This window comes from Heterodontus francisci, chromosome 17 (assembly GCF_036365525.1).
Source record: "Heterodontus francisci isolate sHetFra1 chromosome 17, sHetFra1.hap1, whole genome shotgun sequence".
NCBI classification, from domain to species: Eukaryota; Metazoa; Chordata; class Chondrichthyes; order Heterodontiformes; family Heterodontidae; genus Heterodontus; species Heterodontus francisci.
This window is the reverse complement of record NC_090387.1, coordinates 7502488-7527707: the sequence shown is the minus strand read 5'-3', so window position 1 is coordinate 7527707 and position 25220 is coordinate 7502488. Positions and strand designations below refer to the sequence as shown.

Here is a 25220-nt window from a genome sequence, read left to right as displayed (position 1 = left end):
ACCTAATTCGCACCATGTCCTGTTCAACCATCACCGTGTTTGTTGACTTACATTGGTCGTTGGTCTGGCAACACCTTGATTTTAAAAGGTTTACTCTCGTTGTTTAATCCTTCCATAGCCTCACTTCTCCCTCTCAGTAATTTCATCTAACTCTACAACCCTCCAAGGTATTTGTAATTCTGGCCCCTTTGCACATGCCCTGTCACTCCACCATTGGCAGCTGTGCCTTCAGCTGCCTAGGTCCAAAGCTCTGGAATTCCCTCCCTAAACCTCTCTGTCTCTCTATCTCTCTCTTCTCCTTAAAGACACTCCTTAAAACCTATCTCTTTTACTAAGCTTTTGACCATCTGTCCTAATATCTCCTTAAGTGGCTCTGTGTCAAATTTTGTTTTGTAATGCTCCTGTGAAGCACTTTGGGTCATTTATTTTCACAAGAAAAGTGCTATATAAATGCAAGTCACTGTTGCTGTTAGTGACAATACTTCCCTTGACCTCCAAACTCTCGTACCAGCCTGTGAAAATCAGCCAAGCTTCCAGCTCCTAATCGCAATGCAGTTCCCCAGCTGGAAAGTCTATGAGCATAATGAGAAAAAGAGCTTGCATTTATATAGCACCTTAGGATGTCCCAAAGCACTGTACAACCAATGAAGTCACTGTTGTAATGTAGGAAATGCAGCAGCTAATTTGCAGTCAGCACAATCCCACAAACAGCAATAACCAGATGATCTGCATTTTTTAGTGATGTCACTTGAGCGATTAATATTGGCCCAGGCTACCCCCCTTGATTAGTGTTATGGAATCTTTCACATCCATCTGAGAGAGCAGCAGGCAATGTAATGTCCCATCTAAGACAACACCTTGAACAGTGCAACGTACACTCACTACTGGCGCTGGGAGCATCACCCTCAGTTAAGGAATTGAACCCACAAACTTCTGACTCAGATACCAAACTGAACCACAGCTGATATCGTAGAACATTGCTTGCCTTGACATCAAGAACAGAACTGTGCTGAGAAGAAGGCCTTTCATGGTCATGAATCCTACTGAGTCACTCTGAGATTCAGTTGTTGGGTGTGGTATTGCAGGACAGCCAGTAACAGTAGCAAACCCCCAGGGAGGATCTGGCTGTGTTTGAGCATGGGGCAAGGGGTAGGAAATTGGAGGAAACAAAAGTGACTGCTGAACCTATATTATGAACAAACCAACCAATTGCCAACTGCATATTACAAAAACATCTTTCATTTATATAGCACCTTTAACATGCCAAAACATTGCAAGATACTTCACAGGAATGTTATCAGACAAAATTTGACACCTAGGCACATAAGCAGATATTAGGACCAATGACCAAAGGTTTAGTTAAAGAACACCTTGAAGGAGGGGAGGTGGAAAGGCGGAGATGTTTGGGGAGGGAGCTTAGGACCTAGGCAGTTCGAGGCATAGCAGCCAATGGTGGAGCAATTAAAATCAGGGATGCGCAAGAGGCCAGAATTGAAGGAGTGCGGAGATCGCGGAGGGTTGTAAGGCTGGAGAAGGTTACAGAGACAGGGAAGGGCCAGGCCATGAAGGGATTCAAAAACATGGATGAGAATTTTAAGATCGAGATGTTGCTGGACTGGGAGCCATCGTAGGTTAGCAAGCACAGGGTGTGATGGGTGAATGTGATTCTGTACGAGTTAGGATACAGGCAGGAGAGTTTTGGATGAGCTCAAATTTACAGAGTGTGGAAAATGGGCAGCCAGCCAGGAGAGCATTGGAATTACAAGCAAAGCAGCCAATCACTGACCATGTTTAGAGGGAAACAGTGTACCCATCGGGCGCATATGACAAAGCCTCATAAATAGGCCGAGCAATTAGACTTGCACGGGACTCTACACAAACATTGTTTAATGCAGCTTTCAGCCCCGGGCACTGCACCTTTAGATAAATGTCCCAGAGGGAGTGAAAACCAACAATAAATCATTTGCCTTGGCCATAAACCACAAGCGTTGAATACAAACATAAACCTGGTTGAACCATGAGACCATGAAACACAACATCAGGGGACTGTCAAGCTGTGTAATATATGCAGTGCCGACCCTCATTTGAATTTGCAGAGGTCATGTAGGATCAGCTCAATTGGTCACACTTTGTCGCCCTGGAGCTCCTGGGCTGCTGCTCTGCAAGTCCTGACTGCGAATGTGATCACCTCTGATGGTTCAAGGTCGCAGACGGGAGCCGTTCTGAAGGTTCTCTGGACCTCCATTTCCCCAATCGTATTTATAATGCAGCCCGTGCTGTTTGGAGATTATTGTTCAGAAAACCACAAGCTTGATTTATATCTGCTGCAAAAAATCATATCAATGGGCTTCTTCGTTAACGTGTGGCTGGAACAGGGGAACAATCTTTAACCTCATGACAAGGACCTAAAGAAACCCATTCCTTTTCATACATCATTCACTCCTTCCTGCCTTCTCATCATGTCGAGTGATCCCTTCTCTCTCCACAAACACGTCCAGTGTGCTAGAAATTGCAGAATGACACACTGAAGGAGTAGCAATTTCCCTTCTGAGATTGAAACTGAGCCATATTGTTGCAAACGTACGGAGGGAGCTTTACTCTGTATCTAATCCTGTTTTTTTTTTTCTTTTTTTAGCTTTACTCTGTATCTAACCCCCGTGCTGTACCTGTCCTGGGAGTGTTTGATGGGACAGTGTAGAGGGAGCTTTACTCTGTATCTAACCCCGTTTTATTTTTTCGTTTTTTTTTAGTGTTTGATGGGACAGTGTAGAGGGAGCTTTACTCTGTATCTAACCCCATGATTTACCTGCCCTGGGAGTGTTTGATGGGGAGAGTGTAGAGGGAGCTTTACTCTGTATCTAACCCCATGATTTACCTGCCCTGGGAGTGTTTGATGGGGAGAGTGTAGAGGGAGCTTTACTCTGTATCTAACCCTGTGCAGTACCTGCCCTGGGAGTGTTTGATGGGACAATGTAGAAGGAGCTTTACTCTGTATCTAACCCCATGCTTTACCTGCCCTGGGAGTGTTTGATGGGGACAGTGTAGAGAGAGCTTTACTCTGTATCTAACCCTGTTTTTTTTTGGGGGGGGGAATGGAGAAATGTCATAGTGATGTAGATCCAGGGTTAGATTAGATTAGAGATACAGCACTGAAACAGGCCCTACGGCCCACCGAGTCTGTGCCGAACATCAACCACCCATTCATACTAATCCTACACTAATCCCCTATTCCTACCAAACATCCCCACCTGTCCCTATATTTCCCTACCACCTACCTATACTAGTGACAATTTATAATGGCCAATTTACCTATCAACCTGCAAGTCTTTTGGCTTGTGGGAGGAAACCGGAGCACCCGGAGAAAACCCACGCAGACACAGGGAGAACTTGCAAACTCCCCACAGGCAGTACCCGGAATCGAACCCGGGTCCCTGGAGCTGTGAGGCTGCAGTGCTAACCACTGCGCCACTGTGCAGGACTGAGACACACTCAGGGACAGTGTAGCGGGAGCTGTACTCTATAGATAAGCCATTTTTTTTTTTGTCTTTTTTTTTTCTCTTTTTTCTTTTTTTCAAAGTGGCCTTCATAACCCAGGCCCCTTTTATATTTTTCATGTCGAGGGGGAGTATCTAACCCTGTGCAGTACCTGCCCTGGGAGTGCTTGATGGGACAATGTAGAACGAGCTTTACTCTGTACCTAACCCTGTGCTGTACCTGCCCTGGGGGTGTTTGATCAGTGTAGAGGGAGCTTCTACATTGTGGAACTTCCCCAGAATTGACATGAGACTTATGGCACATGATTTAACCCATTTTATTTCTGGTATCATTATGTAGAGGTGAGAGGAGGCTGACGTGGGGAGTATTGGAGCAGGAAAGGCTAAAAGGAGATTTGATGGAGCGGTTTAAAATCATGAATTGTTTAGACAGAGTGAATAAAGAGAAACTCTTCCCCTGGCAAAGGATCGATAACCACATGGTTCAAAGTTAAGGGGACTGGTAGAAGAAGTGACATGAAGGAAAGCTTTTTTATACAACAAGTGGTTCGGATTTGGAATGCACTGGCTGAGAGTGTAGTGGATACAGATTCAGTAATAGCCTTCAAAGAGGAATTGGATAAATACTGGAAGGAGAAAAACAATCAAGGAAAGAGTGGGGATCTGGGACAAATTGGATTCTCTTTGAAAGAGCCAGTATAGATTCAATGGGCCAAATGGTCTCATTCTGTGCTCTACTATTCTATGATTCTATTCTAATCGCTTTACTCTGTACTTAACAAATTGGACACGATTGTGGAATCTTGCTGTGCAAAATGATTTGTAATGTTAATTCCTTTTTGAACTGTACTGCTTTCAATCTCGTGTTTTATGTTCTAGTTACTGTTAAACTGGAGCATCTGCTTGGAGCATATCCTAGTGATGGGTCAGTGAGGAGCTGGGAGACGTTAATGGCTGGATTAGTCTTTATATGTAAATCTGAGTATAAATCCCAGCACACTGCTGCATCATTCACTGCCCAGTGAAAAATTAGACTCTTTAATTGCTAACCAGACTGCCCAGGGTAAAAACAGACTACCCATTCCCAAACTGTGTGCAATTTCCCGTTTAAAGGTCACCCCGATGCTGACTCAGGGGCAGTCTGCAGGAGTACAGGTTGCGTCCAATTAGCTTCTCATCCATGTGGTCTTGACTCCATTGATTTTTCATGTTTATGTACTCCAGGTAGTCAGTGGTTACCATGGAGAATCGGTATGAGGTCCCACAATCCTGATTAAAATTGCCCTGTCATTTTCTGGATTTTATTGGCATTTTCCGGATTTTATTGGCATTTTCCATCATGTGTGACAGTTTTCTCTACTTTGAGCAATCTCTTATTTTGTTTCTCTTCCTATTGCACAGCACAAGGCACACCTAACTCACACCAAGTTCCGTACATCCATCTCCCCCTGTGCTTACTGACCTACATTAGTTCCCAGTCCAGCAAAGCCTCAGTTTTAAAAGTCTCATCCTTGTTTTCAAATCCATCCGTGGCTTCACCCTTCCCTATCTCTGTAACGTCCACCAGCCCTACAACCCTCCCAGATCTCTGTAACGTCCACCAGCCCTACAACCCTCCCAGATCTCTGTAACGTCCACCAGCCCTACAACCCTCCCAGATCTCTGTAACGTCCACCAGCCCTACAACCCTCCCAGATCTCTGTAACGTCCACCAGCCCTACAACCCTCCCAGATCTCTGTAACGTCCACCAGCCCTACAACCCTCCCAGATCTCTGTAACGTCCACCAGCCCTACAACCCTCCCAGATCTCTGTAACGTCCACCAGCCCTACAACCCTCCCAGATCTCTGTAACGTCCACCAGCCCTACAACCCTCCCAGATCTCTGTAATGTCCACCAGCCCTACAACCCTCCCAGAGCTCTGTAATGTCCACCAGCCCTACAACCCTCCCAGATCTCTGTAACGTCCACCAGCCCTACAACCCTCCCAGATCTCTGTAACATCCACCAGCCCTACAACCCTCCCAGATCTCTGCACTCTTCCAGTTCTGGCCTCTTGCGCATCCCCAACTTTAATAACTCCACTTAGGCCTGGGTCTAAGCTCTGAAATTCCCTCCCTACACCTTTCTGCCTCTCCACCTCTTTCTCTTCCTTTAAGACACTTGTTAAAACCTACCCCTTTGACCAAGCTTTTGGTCACCTGTCCTAATATCTCCTTAATGTAGTTCGTGTCAAATTTTTGTTTGATAATTGCTGCTGTGAAGCACCTTGCGATGTTTTGCTGTGTTAAATGCACCAGGGACTCGAGTGTGGCGAGTTGAAGAGACTTAGCAGTTGGCAGGAAAAAAGACAGAAGCGCAAGGGGCGACCCAACTGTGTAACAGCCCTGACAACCAATTTTATCTGCAGCGCCTGTGGAAGAGTCTGTCACTCTAGCATTGGCCTTTATAGCCACTCCAGGCGCTGCTTCACAAACCACTGACCACCCATTGTCTCTCGAGACAAGGAAGCCAAAGATGACTCGATGGCCAAATGGCCTCCTTCTGTGCTCTCTATGACTCTATGCTATTTGAATGCAAAAGATGAACAGAAGATCCTGGAAATACTCAGCAGGTCAGACAGCATCTGTGGAGAAAGAAACAGAGTTAACATTTCAGGTGGATGATCTCTCATCACTATAAATTCAAATTGTTGTCTCTTCATAGAAATAAATAAATATACACTCAGTGGCCCGGTTTTAAAAAGTTGGGCAAGGGTAGGGTACGAGCAAGCCAACAAAGTACAGGATTGTGAATTAGTTGATGCTCAATCGATCCTCCTCTAAAGAGTTAAATTATGAGAACAGGTTGCCTAGACTAGGCTTGTATTCCCTCACGTATAGAAGATTAAGGGTGATCTAGTCGAGGTATTTAAGATGGCTTAAAGGAGTTGATCGGGTAAAAAGAGAGAGAAACTATTTCCTCTGGTGGGAAAGTCCAAAACAAGGGAGCGTAACCTTAAAATTAGAGCTGCTGTTCATACAATGGTTACAGCATGGAGTCAGGCCATTTGGCCCATCATGCTCATGCTGTCTCTCTGCTAGAGCAATTCCGCTGGTTCCACTCCCCCCCCCCCCCCCCCCCCCATAAGCTCATGGCGAGAGGTGATGTCAGGAGGTACTTTTTCACACAAAAGGTAGTGGAAATCTGAAACTCTCCCCCCTCCACCACCTGCACCCCCCCAACTACTCCCCAAAAACCTGTTGCAGGGCCGATTGAAAATTTCAGACTGAGATTGATAGGTTTTTTTTAAGGCACGGGTATTAATGGATATGGAACCAAGGTGAGTGGTTGGAGTCTGGATAAATATCTGTTTGGGAATAGAGTGCAGACTGTACAGAAAAGGAGACTGAGTTGATCAAATATTCTACAAGATGTAATTGTTACTGGGGTAATGGACTGCTCCTTGGAAGTTACATATTTTTTACAATAAACTTGCATTGGAGAGCTAGTTTAAGGTCAGTTTATTCATCAACAGTAAGACAATATGCACACGAGCAATGGTTTTCTTATTACAAAGTTTCATTCTCCTAATAATGTTGAAATACTTACAAACCCAGCAAACCTGATTTGGGGAGACAAGGTCTCATGAGTATACAGCTCTTGAGCTCAAGCTGTCCCAGGTCAAATCCAGCGTATGTTAAAATATGAGCTGAAATCTGTTAATCTAAATACCCTCATTAGGCTTGTGACTACCTCTCTAAGTTACAGGAACAGAGTGATACGTGGGCAGTGAGTTGTTGTGATTTGGAATGTGCTGCCTGAAAGGGCGGTGGAAGCAGATTCAATAATAACTTTCAAAAAGGAATTGGATCAATAGTTAAAGGGGGAAAATGTGCAAGGCTTTGAGGAAATGGACTCATTGGATAGCTCTTTCCAAGAGCTGACACAGCACAATGGGCTGAATGGCCTCCTTCTGTGCCATAACATTTTATGATTCTATGTGTGTATGCGCCAGATAATGTTTTTTTTTAATCATTCACGGGATGTGGGCATCACTGGCAAGGCCAGCATTTATTGCCCACCCCTAATTACCCTTGAGAAGATGGTAGCGAGCTGCCTTCTTGAATACAACTCAGTGACTTACTCAGTCATTTCAGACGGCAGTTAAGAGTCAACCACATTGCTGTGGGTCTGGAGTCACATGTAGGTCAGACCAGGTAAGGACGGCAGATTTCCTTCCCTAAAGGACATTAGTGAACCGGATGGGTTTTTATGACAATCCAGTAATTTCATGGTCACCATTACTGGTACTAGCTTTTTAATTCAAAATTTATTTAATTAATTGAATTTAAATTCCCCGTGGTGGGATTTGAACTCATGTCTCCAACTCATTAGTCTAATCCTCTGGATTATTAGCCCAGTAACATAAGTAGTACGCTACCATACACCTAGGTTAATAAACACATTGATCAATTCTCCGTGTTTCTATCCCACAGCCCCAGATGGCTTCTCATTTGGAGGATCCGTTGGAGAGCTGCAATCGACTTGTATCGAGGAGTATCCCCCCACTTTTGATTTCGACTCCTATATTGAGACCCTATCACAGATCAATGTAATGTATCAGGATTCCCCCCCACAGTAAGTATCTTCCAGGTCTGGTGCCTGTTCCTGCTTCTTGAATCCTGCAACCAGTAACAACAGAAAGGAAATAAAATGTACTCATGGAGACTGATTTAGATGTGCTGCAATAAAAACAGAAAGTGCTGGAAATACTCAGCAGGTCAGGCAGCATCTGTGGAGAGAGAAACAGAGTCAACGTTTCAGGTCAATGACCAAATGGGCAAAGGTTAGAAATGTAATAGATCTTAAGCAAGTAAAACGGGGGTGGGGGAAAGAGAACAAAAGGGAAGGTGTTGATAGTACAGAGGTTCACAGAGAACAACTGACAAGGAGGGCTTGGGGCAAAGGCAAAGAGAGTGTGTTAATAGTGTAGTGAAATACAAAGTGTTAGTGCAGAGAGGGTGTTAAATGACAGAATAATGAAAGCCCTAGCCAAAAGCACAAACATGAAAAAACACCGTGGGCAGGCACATGGTGAAAAAAATTGAAAGATGAAGCAAACTATAATAAAATAAAAATAAAAATAAAAAAGGGGGGCCAGTCATGCTCTGAAATTATTGAACTCAATGTTCAGTCCAGCAGGCTGTAGTGTGCCTAATCAGTAAATGAGGTGCTGTTCCTCAAGCTTGCGTTGATGTTCACTGGAACACTGCAGCAATCCCAGGACAGAGATGTGAGCATGAGAGCCGGGGGGGTGGGGGGGGGGGGGTTGTTGAAACGGCAAGCGACAGGAAGCTCGGGATCATGTTTTCGGACTGAGCGGAGGTGTTCCACAAAGCGGTCACCCAATCTGCGTTTGGTCTCCCCAATGTAGAGGAGACCACATTGTGAGCAGCGAATACGGTTTACTAAATTGAAAGAAGTACAAGTAAATCGCTGCTTCACCTGAAAGAAGTGTTTGGGGCCTTGGATAGTGAGGAGAGAGGAGGTAAATGGGCAGGTATTACACCTCCTGCGATTGCAGGGGAAGGTGCCATGGGAAGGGAACAAGGCTTTGGGGGTAATGGAGGAGTGGACCAGGGTGTCGTGAAGGGAACAATCCCTTCAGAATGCTGGGAGGGGAGGGGAAGATACATTTGGTTGTAGAATCATGCTGGACGTGGCGGAAATGGCGGAGGATGATCCTTTGGATGTGGAGGCTGGTGGGGTGGAAAGTGAGGAAAGGAGAGGGAGGGGAAGGGGTGAGGGCACAGGTGCGGGAAATGGGCCGGACACAGTTGCGGGCCCTTGTCAACCACAGTGGGGGGGGAATCATCGGTTGAGGAAAAAGGAAGATACATCAGAGGCGCTGTTGTGGAAGGTAGCATCATCAGAGCAGATCGGAGATGGAGAAACTGAGAGAATGGAATGGAGTCCTTACAGGAGGCAGGGTGTGAAGAAGTGTAGTCGAGGTAGCTGTGGGAGTCGGTGGGCTTATAATGAATACGAGTAGACAACCTATCCCCAGAGATGGAGACAGAGAAGTCAGGAAGGGAAGGGAAGTGTCGGAGATGGACCATGTCATTGGCAAACAGGATTAAGGAAAATCCCAAGGCTTTTTATACATATATAAAGAGCAAGAGGGTAACCAGGGAAAGGGTTGGCCCACTCAAGGACAGAGATGGGAAATTATGTGTGGAGCCAGAGGAAATGGGCGAGGTGCTAAATGAGTACTTTGCATCAGTATTCACCAAAGAGAAGGACTTGGTGGATGATGAGCCTAGGGAAGGGAGTGCAGATAGTCTCAGTCATCTCATTATCAAAAAGGAGGAGGTGTTGGGTGTCTTGAAAAGCATTAAGGTAGATAAGTCCCCAGGGCCTGATGGGATCTACCCTAGAATACTGAGGGAGGCAAGGGAAGAAATTGCTGGGGCCTTGACAGAAATCTTTGCATCCTCATTGGCTACAGGTGAGGTCCCAGAGGACTGGAGAATAGCCAATGTTGTTCCTTTGTTTAAGAAGGGGAGCAAGGATAATCCAGGAAATTATAGTCCGGTGAGCCTTATGTCAGTGGTAGAGAAACTATTAGAGAGGATTATTCGGGACAGGATTTACTCCCATTTGGAAACAAACAAACTTATTAGCGAGAGTATATGGACTTCAGTAAAGCCTTTGACAAGGTCCCTCATGGCAGACTGGTACAGAAGGTGAAGTCACATGGGATCAGAGGTGAGCTGGCAAGATGGATACAGAACTGGCTCGGTCATAGAAGACAGAGGGTAGCAGTGGAAGGGTGCATTTCTGAATGGAGGGATGTGACTAGTGGTGTTCTGCAGGGATCAGTGCTGGGACCTTTGCTGTTTGTAATATATATAAATGATTTGGAGGAAAATGTAGCTGGTCTGATTAGTAAGTTTGCGGACGACACAAAGGTTAGTGAAGTTGCGGATAATGATGAGGATTGTCAGAGGATACAGCAGGATATAGATCGGTTGGAGACTTGGGCGGAGAAATGGCAGATGGAGTTTAATCCGGACAAATGTGAGGTCATGCATTTTGGAAGGTCTAATGCAGGTGGGAGGTATACAGTAAATGGCAGAACCCTTAGGAGTATTGACAGGCAGAGAGATCTGGGAGTACAGGTCCACAGGTCACTGAAAGTGGCAACGCAGGTGGATAAGGTAGTCAAGAAGGCATACGGCATGCTTGCCTTCATCAGTCGGGGCATAGAGTATTAAAGTTGGCAAGTCATGTTGCAGCTGTACAGAACCTTAGTTAGGCCACACTTAGAATATTGCGTGCAATTCTGGTCGCCACGCTACCAGAAGGACATGGAGGCTTTGGAGAGGGTACAGAGGAGGTTTACCAGGATGTTGCCTGGTCTGGAGGGCATTAGCTATGAGGAGAAGTTGGAAAAAATCTGATTGTTTTCACTGGAACGACGGAGGTGGAGGGGCGACATGATAGAGGTTTACAAAGTAATGAGCGGCATGGACAGAGTGGATAGTCAGAAGCTTTTTCCCAATGTGGAAGAGTCAGTTACTAGGGGACATAGGTTTAAGGTGCGAGGGGCAAAGTTTAGAGGGGATGTGCGAGGCAAGTTTTTTTACACAGAGGGTGGTGAGTGCCTGGAACTTGCTGCCAGGGGAGGTGGTGGAAGCAGATACGATAGCGACGTTTAAGAGACATCTTGACAAATACATGAATAGGATGGGAATAGAGGGATACAGTCCCCGGAAGTGCAGAAGGTGTTAGTTTAGGCAGGCATCAAGATCGGCGCAGGCTTGGAAGGCCGAATGGCCTGTTCCTGTGCTGTACTGTTCTTTGTTCTTAGTTCATGTAAAGGTAAGAGAAGGGTGGAAATTGGAAGCAAAGCTGATAAAGTTGTCCAGTTTGGGGTGGGAGCAGGAAACGGCACCGATAGACTCATCAATGTACTGGAAAAAGAGTTGGGGAAGGGGGCCTGAGTAGGACCGGAACAAGGAATGTTCGACATATCCCACAAAATGAGCTGCAACATCTTCCTAACCAAGATGCTAATGTGCTTGTGTTTCCAAGTCTACACCTGTAATTTTTGTTTCAAAGTTATGCAGCTCTCCTCCTTTCAAATAAACATAAGGCAGAAATTGCCCAGGGGTTCAAGTCTCAACGAGGGTTGAAAGGTTTCTGTGATTCAGTATTCATCTCTATTTCCATTGCAAAACTGGATTCGATAAATACTTGAAGGGGAAAACATTTGCAGGGACGTGAAACTCATGGGACTGCTCTTTCAAAGAGCTGCAGTGGCACAATGGGCCAAATGGCCTCCTTCTGTTCCTTTTGATTTTATAATTTTATTTCCATTGACAAATAGCCAAGAGGAAGTCAATGTTCCACAAGCTCCACCTGTCCTGCAGTCTCCTGCTTCCCCCCCACCCCCCCCACCCCCGCACAACTTCCATATACATGTAACAGCTAGGTTCTTCTTTCTGTCTTCCTTTCTGTTTCTTTCTCTCCTAATTCTGTCTCTCTTTCCTCTCTTTTATCTCACCATTCTCTTTTTCCTCTCTTGCTGTCACCATTCTTTCTTTCTCTCCCCATTCTCTCTAATTTTTCTCATTCGCCACCTCTTTCCCCATTCTCTTTCTTTTCTTCTCTCCATTCTCATTCTCCCCGTGCTCTCTCAATCTATCTCTTCTCTCTTTCTCTCGCCATTCTCTCTCACCTATCCCCTCACTTTTTTTGATCTATCTTTTTCTTTCTACGGAGTTCATTTTTATCTGCTCACAACGAGTAATGGCCATGACTTCAGCCTAGTTCTTAAGTTCAGGAATTCCCTCCCTTAACCTCTCTCTCTGTCCTCTAAGATGCTCCTTAAAACCTACCTCATTGACCAAGCTTTTAAGTCACCTGTCCCGATATATGCTCCTTTGGCTGGGTGTCAAATTGTTGATTCATTCTTGTGAAGTGCCTTCAGATGTGTTACTACGTTAATGACACTATCTGTTTTAAAATATAGGCTTGCATTTAAATAGCATCTTTTATAACCACCAGACGTCTCAAAGCCCTTTACAGCCAATGAAGTACTTTTTGAAATATAGTTACTGTTATAATGTAGGAAATGCAGCAGCCAATTTGTGCACAGCAAGCTCCCACAAACAACGATGTGATAATGACCAGATAATCTATTTTTTGTGATGTTGTCTAAAGAATACACATTGGCCAGGACACTGGGGATAACTCCCCTACTCTTCTCTAGAATAATGGAATGGGATCTTTTACATACATTTGAGAGGGCCTCAGTTTAAGTATTTTATCTAAAAGACTGGTAGCACAGCACTCCCTGGGTACTGCACTGGAGTGTCAGCCTAGATTTTTGTGCTCAAGTCACGGGTAGGAGTGCTATTCACTCTGTGATAGGAGTGCTATTCACTAAACCACGGCTGACATTGATGTTGAAGACTTGCTCATGAATAATAACAACATGGGCCAGGAACCAGGACCAGCATCTATGAAACTGTTGGCAGAGGGCAGAAAGCTGGGAGGTGGAAAATTGGCAAGCGGATAAAAAAAAATACATAGCATGCTCAGAATGAATGCTAGAATTATCCGACAGACATTTTGAGCTGTTTGAAGTAGGAGAACGTTAAGTGTGTTTATCCACTCAAATGCATGTAAAACTGGGCTAGAATGGGCAGCTGTCTGGTTTCAGAGCATCAGTGTATCTCTGCTTCCAGCGCTGTAATAAGATGCAATCAGATGAAGCACCCAGCAGCAGTGATGTGGTGACCTACTAATGTCACTTTGCAGCGAGTTCCCAGAATTTGTGTTTTTGCATTTCTGTGCAGTGAAGACAGACCATAATCTGTGCAACAACAGCTAACCGCTGTCCAACTGCCTCCTACTCTGTCACCAGTTGTTAATTATTTGGGAAATTCATTTTTTTTTACACACATATATTGCACACAGCAGCTGTGACGCAGTGGGGGTAACACTCATGTCTCTGAGTCAGAAGGTCATTGGTTCACCTCCCACTTGTGAGCCTTAAGCACAAAATGCTACACTGGCACTCTACAGTACAGAACTGGGGGAGTAGTGAAGTGGTACCCTGCTCAATACTTCTTCCTCAACCAGGACCTAAACAAAACAGACCATCAAGTTTCCTTTGCAGTTAGTGGGAGCTTGCTGTGTGCAAATTGACTGTTGCATTAAGCAGTGACTACACTTCCAAAAGTTCACTTCATTGGCTGCAAAATGCTTTGGGACAACCTGAGATTGGGAAAGGTGTTACAGAAATGCAGGTCTTTCAATAAGACTTTGACTATATTAGTGCAATGACAACTGCACTCTGATACAAGTTGTTTCTAGGTCAACAGTTAACAAATCTTAGTTTCATTCTATTGGAAGCTTCACTGTCATGAGGGATTCACTGAGAAATTCCATTGTGATAATTAGCTCTCAGTCGCTTTTATTATAGGTTTAAGAGAGAAGGAGTAATATGCTGTCACACTGTGCAATAAATAGGTGCAATGTAAAAATGGCTCAGCTTCATCCAGGTTATGTAAGAAAGAAAAACTTGCATTTCTATAACACCTTTCACAACCTCAGGACATCCCAAAGCACTTTTCAGCCAATTAAGTACTTTTGAAGTGCAGTCACTGTTGTAATGTAGCAGCCAAATTGCACACAGCAAGCTCCCACAAACAGCAGCATGATAAAGGATCTGTTCTTACAGAGATAAATTAAGAGATAAATATTGCACAGGACACTAACTCCCTTGCTCTGTTTTGAATAGCGGCCATGGGATCTTTTACATCCACCTGAGAGGGCAGACAGGGACCTCAGCACTTCCAGCAGTGCAGCATTCTAACAGTAGTACAGTGGAAGTGTACATATGAACATACAAATTAGGAGCAGGAGTAGGCCACTCGGCCCCTCAAGTCTGCTCCACCATTCAATAAGATCATGGCTGATCTGATTCTAACCTCAACTCCACATTCCTGCCTACCCCTGATAATCTTTCACCCTCCTGCTTATCAAGAATCTATCTACCTCTGCCTTGAAAATATTTAAGGACTCTGCTTCCACTACCTTTTGAGGAAGAGAATTCCAAAAACTCAAGACACACAGAGAAAAAAATGTCTCTGTATCTCAGTCTTCAATGGGTGACCCCTTATTTTTAAATAATCACCCCTAGTTCTAGATTCTCCTACAAGGGGAAACATCCTTTCCACATCCACCCTGTTAAGACCCCTCAGGATCTTATATGTTTTAATCAAGTCGCCTCTTACTCTCCTAAACTCCAGTGGATACAAGCCTAGCCTGTCCAACCTTTCTTCATAAGACAACCCGCCCATTCCAGTTATTAGTCTAGTAAATCTTCTCTGAACTGCTTCCAACACATTTACATCCTTCCTTAAATAAGGTGACCAGTACTGTACACAGTACTCCAGATGTGGTCTTACCGATGCCCTGTATAACTGAAGCATAACCTCCCTACTTTTGTATTAAATTCCCCTCGCAATAAACAATAACATTCTATTAGCTTTCCTAATTACATGCTGTACCTGCATACTAACCTTTTGCGATCCATGCACTAGGACACCCAGATTCCTCTGTATCTCAGAGCTCTGCAATCTCTCACCAGTTAGATAATATGCTTTTTTATTCTTCCTGCCAAAATGGACAATTTCACACTTTCCCACATTATACTCCATTTGCCAGGTCTTTGCCCGCTCACTTAACCTCTCTATATCCCTTTGTAGCCTCTTATGTCCTTTTCACAAGTTACTTTCCTACCTATCTTTGTGTCATCAGCAAATTTAGTAACCATACCTTTGGTCCCTTCATCCAAGTCATTGATATAAATTGTCAGCCTGGATTTTGTGCTCAAATCTTTGTGTTAGGACTTGAGCCGACAAACTTGTGACTCAAAAGTGAGAGTGCCCACTGAACCATGGTAACAGACATCCTGTGAACTCTCTCTCCTCCTTACTTTGCCCCTCCCATGTATGCAATGTTACCAGACATTCAAAGGAAAACCCCTGATGTATTAAATGCGATACCTAAAAGCCATCACGGGTCCATTTCTAATGTAACATAGATCTCAGAACAACTACGATATCATCAAGAAGTGTAATGAATCAAAAGTATGTCATAGGGATGTCCTTGAAAAAATCTTCATTCCCCCTCCTCCACCACCTCAGCTCCTGCATCTCTCATTCCCTGTGCTCCACTTGTAATTTATGAACGGCCAACAGTTAAACAAGCCTTTTTTTTTTGGTTTGGTCACCATGGCAATGCAGCTATCTTATGCAATAAGCTATGATTGCAATATGATCTGACAAGGTGGAAAATTCCCCTCCTCACACTTTTTTAAATGTGTGATGCTGTGCTGTACTTTTAACAATTATTTCCTTTGCGCTGCCAATGCTTTAGATATTTATAAAATGAATTTGCCCTAGTGACAGGGTTTTGAAGCCTGGAGTATGCCATAGTTCAAGAGGCTTTTTGTACAGAGAGCTTTATAATAGCATTATGATCTGGTCATTTAAATTGGCCCTTGTTCCTGTACAGTCAAGCAGACTGTGAATTGAACAGTAATGAGAAAATGAAGGTGTGAATAATTTTTAAATTATCCTCTATCTTGATAATCCATTGCAAAGCAATCTTTATTGATGTGGAATCCAGATCTTGCCTATTAGTTTTGTGTCCACTGACCTAAATGTTAAATTCGTTGAAACTTCAAGGAATTAAATATTAATCGTAAAAGGAAATAAAAGCCTACTTAAACCGAGAGGTGTGGGCAATAGTTGCTATATTGCAAACCTTCTTGGGTTTTCAAAAGGGTAGATGTGAAAATATGTCCCAATGATCTTCATTTGCAAGCATTCAACACCCGTACGTCAAATTTAACAATATAGGGATCTGCTCATCACATAAAAATATTCTCTAGCCATCTCAATGTTTTCCAAAGAGTAGGTTTAGCCTCCTTCACTACTAGGTGGTGAACTCAACAACAACAAAAACAACACTGCAATTATGTAGTGCCTTTAAAGTGGTAAAATATCCCAAGGCTCTTCACAGAAGTGTTATCTCATAAAGTTTGACACTGGACCATGTAAGGAGATATTAGGACTGGTGGCTGTAAGTCAGCGAGCAGAGATGACACGTGAATGAGACTTGATGTGAGTTAGGATACAGGGCAGTAGAGTATTAGATGAATTTGAGTTTATGGAGGATTGACGGGGGAAGCCAGGGCTGTGTTGGAATGGTCAGGTCTAGGCGTAACAAAAGATTAGATGAGGGTTTCAGCAGCAGATGTAACTGAGGCAGGGATGGAGTCGGGAGATTTCACAAGGGGTGGATGTAGGTGGTCTTGGTGATGGCGAGTCCTGTGTTACTTCATTAGACTCCATAAATGGTGAAATAACTGGTTCCCCATCCTCCTGATGAATGGTGAGTGTTATTCTTTAAAGTTAGCTGCTTTGACTGAGAGAAGCAGTGGCTATATTTTGTAGAGATATACTTGAAGGTAGAAAGACTTAGAACCATAGAACCATAGAAAAGTTACAACCATTACAGAAGGAGGCCATTTAGCCCATCATGTCTTCGCCAGCTGAAAAAACTAGCTGCCCAATCTAATCCCACCTTCCAGCACCTGGTCCATAACCTTGCAGGTTACAGCACTTCAGATGTAGGTCCAGGTACCTTTTAAATGAGTTGAGAGTTTCTGCCTCTACCACCGATCTGGGTAGTAAGTTCTAGAAACTCACCACCCTCTGGGCAAACAGTTGCATTTCTATAGCACCTTTCATGACCAGAAGACATCCCAAAGCGCTTTACAGCCAATGAAGCACTTTTGAAGTGTAGTCACTGCTATAATGTAGGGAATTGAACAACCAATTTATGCACAGCAAGATCACACAAACAGCAATGTGAGAATGACTGAGAATGTGTTTTTAGTGAAGTTGATTGAGGGATAAATATTGACCAGAACACCGGGGAGAACCCCCCCACCCCCCGGCTCTTCTTCCAAATAGTGCTGAGGGAACTTTTACATCCACCTGAGAGGGCAGATGGGTCTCGGTTTAAGGTCACATCTAAAGAACGATACATTTACAGTGAGTTGGGTGAGCACACCTGAAGAGTTCCCAGTCTCTATTAACCCTCGAACGTAGACTCAAACCTCAATTTGCCAGTTATCTAATGAGCCTTGGAAAGGGGAGGAGTTGAGTTGCCTCCAAGACAACCACCATCAATGAAGGATCAAAACTGTGTCATTCCTTTCTTGGCAGGCCTGGTGAAATGTGCCAGGCAATATTAATGACTATTGCATCAACTACGGCTCAATGGTTTGCACCCCTTCCCCTAAGTCAGGAAGTTGTAGGTTCAAGCCTTTATGGCATGTGAGCATATTTAATCTGATGGACCCAGTGTAGTACAGAGGAAATGCTGTACTGTTCGAGGTGCCATTGTTCAGATGAAATATTAAACTTAGGCTCTGTTCACCTCTTAGGTGAACCTATAAGATCCCACTGTGTTATTTGGAAAAGAGCAGAGGAGTCCTCCTTGGTTTCATAGCTAATATATATCCCTCAACCAACATCACTAAAAATAACAGATTGCCTGGTGATTTACCTCATTGCTGTGTGTAAATTGGCTGTTGTTTCCAGGCATCGCAACAGTGACTACACTTCAAGAAATACTTCCTTCATTGGCTGAGGTTGCGAAAGGTGCTCTGGAAGATTGAAGGTTAAGGGGAAATTTAATTGAGGTATGCAAAAGCGTGAAGGATTTTCAGCAGATAGAGGTGAAACTGTTTCCAGTGGCATGGGGGGTCAGTAACCAGAGGACACAGATTTAAGGTAACTGGTAAAAGAAGCCAGAGGGCAGATGAGAATTTGTTTCAACCACAGAGAGGTTTCATGATTTCGAAGGCGGTGGGAAGCAGATGCAATAATAAGTTTCAAAATGGAATTGGATAGATACTTGAAAAAGAATAAATTGCAGTGATATGGGGAAGAAGCAGGGGAGAGGAACTAATTACATTGCTCTTTCAAAGACCTGGCACAGGCATGATGGGCCGAATGGCCTCCTTCTGTGCTATGCGTACAATTGGAAGATAGCTGACACACGCAGGAATCAGGACCATTGTGGCGTTAAATTCAATTGGGGCCGTAACACAAAACAACAACAGAATCATAGATTCGTACAGCAGGGAAGGAGGCCATTTGGCCCATTGTGCCCCTGCCGGCTCTTTGAAAAAGTTGTCTAATTAATCCCACTCATGTGCTCTTTCCCCATAGAGCTGTAACTTTTCCCCTTTCAAATTTATACCCAATTCCCTTTTGAAAGTTACTATTGAATCTGCTTCCACCGCCCTTTCAGGCAGTGCGTTCCAGATCACAAAAACTCACAGCCTAAAAAACAATTCTGCAAATCTCCTGCCTTGGCCAATTATGATGGCGAATCAGTCACCTGTATTACAATCCCGTTAGGGACCATTAACTATTAAAAAGAGAATGTCAAATTCCCAGTTATTACAGAAAGAATTATGCCACAAGATTTCACATTGTAAACAAAAAGCTTTACTGTATAAGAGTTAAACAAAGCAAAACACTACTAACAACATTCCAGTTTGGAAACACATATTTGAAACTTAAAATCTTAACAGAACATGAAAACGAATATTTAAATTCTAAATCTCAACATAACACTCCTGTCTGGCTGTTAGTTACACCCCACAAGTTCCCCTATACATTACAAGATCTTGGCAATTTGTTCACTTCTACTGGGACCAGTCCAAAGTGCACCACAGCTCTTAGGAATTCTCAGCTGTCTTCTGAGGTATCAGATCTCCCGAATCTGGACTTCTCAGCTTGAGCATGGGCCTTACTCAAACAGAAACATCCCTGGTTCCCAATGGCCTCTTTGCTCCTGAGTCCAGCTGTTTTCAAAGACAACAGCTTTCCAAAAGCTAACAGTTTTCCAAAAGCCAACTGCTTATCCAAAAGCAAACTGCTTGTCTATCTGCAAAGACACAGATCAAAAACACCAAAAGGCACCCCCTGCATCATCTATCTGGTACATGTGGGATATCCCAGATAGCAGTTTAAACTAATTATTCCCAACTCCAAATCTTCTCTTTGTTCTGGGAAATCATATGAATAATTTAAACCTCTGATAGAGGCAGCTGCAGACACACCATCTCCATCAAGAAGTTCTGAGAGGTTCCCATTGTTTAGGGCATTCACACTTCCCATTATGACCTTACTAAATAAACAAGGGAGACCCTTTGATTTGGGTGGTGAGTGCCTGGAACTTGCTGCCGGGGGAGGTGGTGGAAGCAGGTACGATAATGACGTTTAAGAGGCATCTTGACAAATACATGAATAGGATGGGAATAGAGGGATACGGTCCCCGGAAGTGCAGAAGGTTTTAGTTTAGGCAGGCATCAAGATCGGCGCAGGCTTGGAGGGCCGAATGGCCTGTTCCTGTGCTGTACTGCTCTTTGTTCTTGATTTGTAACCATCCTAGGTTTATTTGCCAGCTTCTCAAAGCTTGCATTAAAAAAATATCAATTCCCAAATTCAAAGTTACCTCTAGAAAATTAATGTAAACCACAAAGCAGGTGATCGTAACACCTGTTTTTACGCTCCAACTGAATTTCTTTTCCCCCGAGATGGATTTCATCTGCAGGATATCATTGAGAAAAAAGTAAAAAAAAAACAATTAAACCTGCTTCGTATTGTCCCAGTTATGCCTTAAAGACAAAAGAGCAGACACAGGCATGTCATATGTGCCCCTGCTTAGATACTCAAAGTGTCTAATTTCCAGGCATTAATCATTGTTTTCAATGAGAACAAATGGAGCCTCTTGGATGCTCTCCATCACTTTGTAATCTATTTCAATCCTTGCTGCTTTCTGTATTACTAACATTTGATACAATTTACTTGCTAATAAACAGATTAAGTAAAAAAAAATACGCAGGAGATGGAGCCGGGGAGTTTATTGAATGACTGTCAAGGGAAATTTAGACTTTCTCGGACAGTGTCCTCCTGGCCTTTAACTCTGGAAGGTTTGTGTACATTAAGCTTTTAAGCTTTCAATGTGTTTTTCCCATCAACCCTGTGCCCTTTTATTAAAGGTAGCCTGCACACAGTGAAGCTCCATCAATCACTCGAATAGGTACAATCCATGCTGAGTCATACTGCCTTTAAATTATTCATGGCTGCAATTAAACTATCCTAAAGGCTTCGACGGCCATTTTACTTTATATCCCCTTGCCAGAATAAAAGCCCTTTTCTATTTTTACATGTTCATTCATGGGATGTGAGCGTCGCTGGCCAGGCCAGCATTTATTGCCCATCCCTAATTGCCCTTGAGAAGGCGGTGGTGAGCTGCCTTCGTGAACTGCTGCAGTCCATGTGGGGTAGGTACACCCACAGTGCTGTTAGGAAGGGAGTTCCAGGATTTTGACCCAGCGACAGTGAAGGAACGGCGATATAGTTCCAAGTCAGGATGGTGTGTGACTTGGAGGGGAACTTGCAGGTGGTGGTGTTCCCATGCATCTGCTGCTCTTGTCCTTCTAGTTGGTAGAGGTCGCGGGTTTGGAAGGTGTTTCTTAACACCTTCCTTACTTGAAAAGAAAGACTTACATTTATATAGCACCTTTCATGACCACCGGACGTCTCAAAGTGCTCTACAGCCAACAAAATACTTTTGAATTGTATTCACCATTGTCATGTAGGAAACACAGCAACCTATTTGTGCACAGCAAGCTCCCACAAACAGATATGTGATAATGACCAGATAATCTGTTTATGTGATGTTGATTTAAATGGAGAAAGAACTTGCATTGATACATTACTACTTATTATCCCAAACTACTTCCCAATTGATGCATTGTTTTTTGAGGTGCGCTCACTATTGTTATGTCGCATAATTTTATCGACAGCAAGCTCCCAGAAGCGGTGTGATGGAATACTGCTTGCCTGGATGGGTGCAGCTCCAACAACACTCAAGAAGCTCGACACCATCCAGGACAAAGTAGCCCGCTTGATTGGCACACCATCTACAAACATTCACTCCCTCCACCACCGGCGCACAGTGGCAGCAGTGTGTACCATCTACAAGATGCACTGCAGCAACTCACCAAGGCTCCTTCGACAGCACCTTCCAAACCCGCAACCTCTACCAACTAGAAGGACAAGGGCAGCAGATGCATGGGAACACCACCACCTGCACGTTCCCCTCCAAATCACACACCATCCTGACCTGGAACTATATCACCGTTCCTTCACTGTCACTGGGTCAAAATCCTGGAACTCCCTTCCTAACAGCATTGTTGGTGTACCTACCCCACGTGGACTGCAGCGGCTCAAGAAGGCAGCTCACCACCACCTTCTGAAGGGCAATTAAGGATGGGCAATAAATGCTGGTCTAGCCAGTGACGCCCACATCCCAGGAATGAATAAAAGAAAGTTACATAATTAAAAAAAGACTTGCATTTATATAGCGCTTTTCATGACCATCAGACATCCAAAGCACTTTGCAGCCAATGAAGTACTTTTTGAACTGTAGTCACTGTTGTAATGTAGGAAACAGAGAATTATATAGATGTTATAGCACAGAAACAGGCCATTTGACCCAACTGTCCATGCTGGAGTTTGTGCTCCCACCTTACATCATCACCTCCTTCAATTCTTTTCTCCTTCATTTGTTTATCTAGCTTCCCCTTAAGTTCTTCAATGATATTCACCTCAAATATGGATTAATCAGGGAGAACCAGCATGGATTTGTGAAGGGCAAATCGTGTTTCACTAACTTAATGAGGTAACAGAGAGGGGTAATAAGGGTAATGCAGTTGATCCGGTGTACATGGACTTCCAAAACGCATTTCATAAAGTGCCACATAACAGGCTTGTCAACAAAGTCAGAACCCATGGAACAGGACAGTAGCAGCATGGATACGAGTGGCAGGAAACAGTGTTGGTGTAAACGGTTGTTTTTCAGAGTATATAGTGGGGTTCCCCAGGGGTCAGTGTTGTGACCCCTGCCTTTCTCGATATGTATTAATGACCTATATTTGCGGATGACACAAAACTTGGAAATATTGTGAACTGTGAGGAGGATAGTGAATTAGAATTAGAACATTACAGCGCAGTACAGGCCCTTCGGCCCTCGATGTTGCGCCGACCATCTGACCTACACTATTCCATTTTCATCCATATGTCTATCCAATGACCACTTAAATGCCCTTAAAGTTGGCGAGTCTACTACTGTTGCAGGCAGGGTGTTCCACGCCCCTACTACTCTCTGCGTAAAGAAACTACCTCTGACATCTGTCCTATATCTATCACCCCTCAACTTAAAGCTATGTCCCCTCGTGTTTGCCATCATCATCCGAGGAAAAAGACTCTCACTATCCACCCTATCTAACCCTCTGATTATCTTATATGTCTCTATTAAGTCACCTCTCCTCCTCCTTCTCTCTAACGAAATGATAGTGATAAACTTCAAGAGAATGGAGGCTGGTGGAATGAGCAGACAAGTGGCAGATGAAATTTAATGTAGCAAAGTGTGAAGTGATTCATTTTGGTAGGAAGAACAAGGAGAAGCAATATAAAATAAAAGGTGCAGGAGCAGAGGGACCTGGGGGTATATGTGCACAAATCATTGAAGGTTGCAGGGCAGGTTGAGAAAGTGGTTAATAAAGCATATGGAATCCTGGGCTTTATAAATAGGGGCATAGAGCACAGAAATAAGGAAGTTATGATAAACCTGTATAAAACACTGGTTCTGCCTCAACTGGAGTATTGCGTCCAATTCTGGGCACCGCATTTTAGGAAGGACATTAAAGATTCATGGGAATGGTTCCAGTGATGAGGAACTTCAGTTACATGGATAGGTTGGAGAAGCTGGGTCTGTTCTCCTTGGACAAGAGGGGATTTGATAGAGGTGTTCAAAATCATGCGTGGTCTGGACAGGATAGATAGAGAGAAACTGTTCCCATTGGCCGGAGGATCCAGAACCAGAGGACACTGATTTAAGGTGATTGGCAAAAGAAGCAACAGCGACAGGAGGAAAAACTTTTTTATGCAGTGATTCGGATCTGGAATGCACTGCCTGAGAGTGTGGTGGAAGCAGATTCAATCGAGGCTTGCGAAAGAGAATTGGATAATTCTCTGAAGAGAAAAAATTTGCAGGGCTTCAGCTTACAGGCAGAAGAGTGCGATTAAGTGAGTTGCTCTTGAAGAGAGCTGGCATGGACATGATGGGCCAAATGGCCTCTTTCTGTGCTGTAACCATTCCACATTCTCGCCAGACTGAGCGGACCTGTGAGGAGACAGGCCCTGGCGAGCGGAAGTTCCCGCGAGGCATACTCTCACAGACTCTCACAGGGACAGCGAGAGGGACTGACGTCACAGTTCAGAAAGTGACGCATTGCACGAGGAGATAGCTGATTGGTAAGTAGGAAGAGGTGAGTATTTCTACCCTTTTTTACTATTTTCAATAGCTGAAGTAAAAGTAAAGGTAGGGAATTTAGATTGTAGTAGGTAGTGTTTGGAGTAGAATAAGGTCCCTATCGTAATTCTCTTCTTTGGCCTCCTTATCTCGAGAGACAATGGGTAAGCGCCTGGAGGTGGTCAGTGGTGTGTGGAGCAGCGCCTGGAGTGGCTATAAAGGCCAATTCTAGAGTGACAGGCTCTTCCACAGGTGCTGCAGAAAAATTTGTTTGTCAGGGCTGTTGCACAGTTGGCGCTTCCCTTGCGCTTCTGTCTTTTTTCCTGCCAACTGCTAAGTCTCTTCGACTCGCCACACTTTAGCCCCGCCTTTATGGCTGTCCGCCAGCTCTGGCGAACGCTGGCAACTGACTCCCACGACTTGTGATCAATGTCACAGGATTTCATGTCGCGTTTGCAGACGTCTTTAAAGCGGAGACATGGACGGCCGATGGGTCTGATACCAGTGGCGAGCTCGCTGTACAATGTGTCTTTGGGGATCCTGCCATCTTCCATGCGGCTCACATGGCCAAGCCATCTCAAGCGCCGCTGACTCAGTAGTGTGTACAAGCTGGGGATGTTGGCCGCCTCGAGGACTTCTGTGTTGGAGATACGGTCCTGCCACCTGATGCCAAGTATTCTCCAGAGGCAGCGAAGATGGAATGAATTGAGACGTCGCTCTTGGCTGACATACGTTGTCCAGGCCTCGCTGCCATAGAGCAAGGTACTGAGGACACAGGCTTGATATCATAATTAGTACTCTAAATTAAAGGGAGTAACTAAGGAGCTTAATCTAAGGCAAGTCATGGCAGGAGAGCTCAGTCCAGTGGCGTGCTCCTCCTGCACTATGTGGGAAATCAGGGACACTTCCGGTGTCCCTGGCGACCATGTGTGCAGGAAGTGTGTCCAGCTGCAGCTACCAGCTGACCATATTGCGCAGCTGGAGCTGCGGATGGATTCACTGCGGAGCACCTGCGATGCTGAGGACATCGTGGATAGCACGTATAGCGAGGTGGTCACACCGCAGGTAATGGCTGCAGAGGCAGAAAAGGGATGGGTGACCACCAGGAGGGGTAGTAGGCACAGGCAGGTAGTGCAGGGGTCCCATGTGGTCATCCCTCTCTCAGACAGATATATCACTTTGGATACTGTTGGGGGTGATGGCCTCCCAGGGGAAAGTAGCAACAACCAAGTTTGTGGCACCACGGATGGCTCTGCT

At 44.4% G+C, this 25220-nt stretch overlaps 1 protein-coding gene across 2 annotated transcripts in view; it reads left to right on the top strand.

The window, feature by feature from the left end:
* Nucleotides 1-25220, top strand: part of bean1 (brain expressed, associated with NEDD4, 1) — a 112988-nt gene that overhangs the window by 74734 nt on the left and 13034 nt on the right. For both annotated transcript variants that reach the window (XM_068049864.1, XM_068049863.1), the window contains one exon: nucleotides 7973-8114. In XM_068049864.1, the coding sequence (XP_067905965.1) occupies nucleotides 7973-8114 (142 nt within the window). The remainder of the gene's footprint in view (nucleotides 1-7972; nucleotides 8115-25220) is intronic.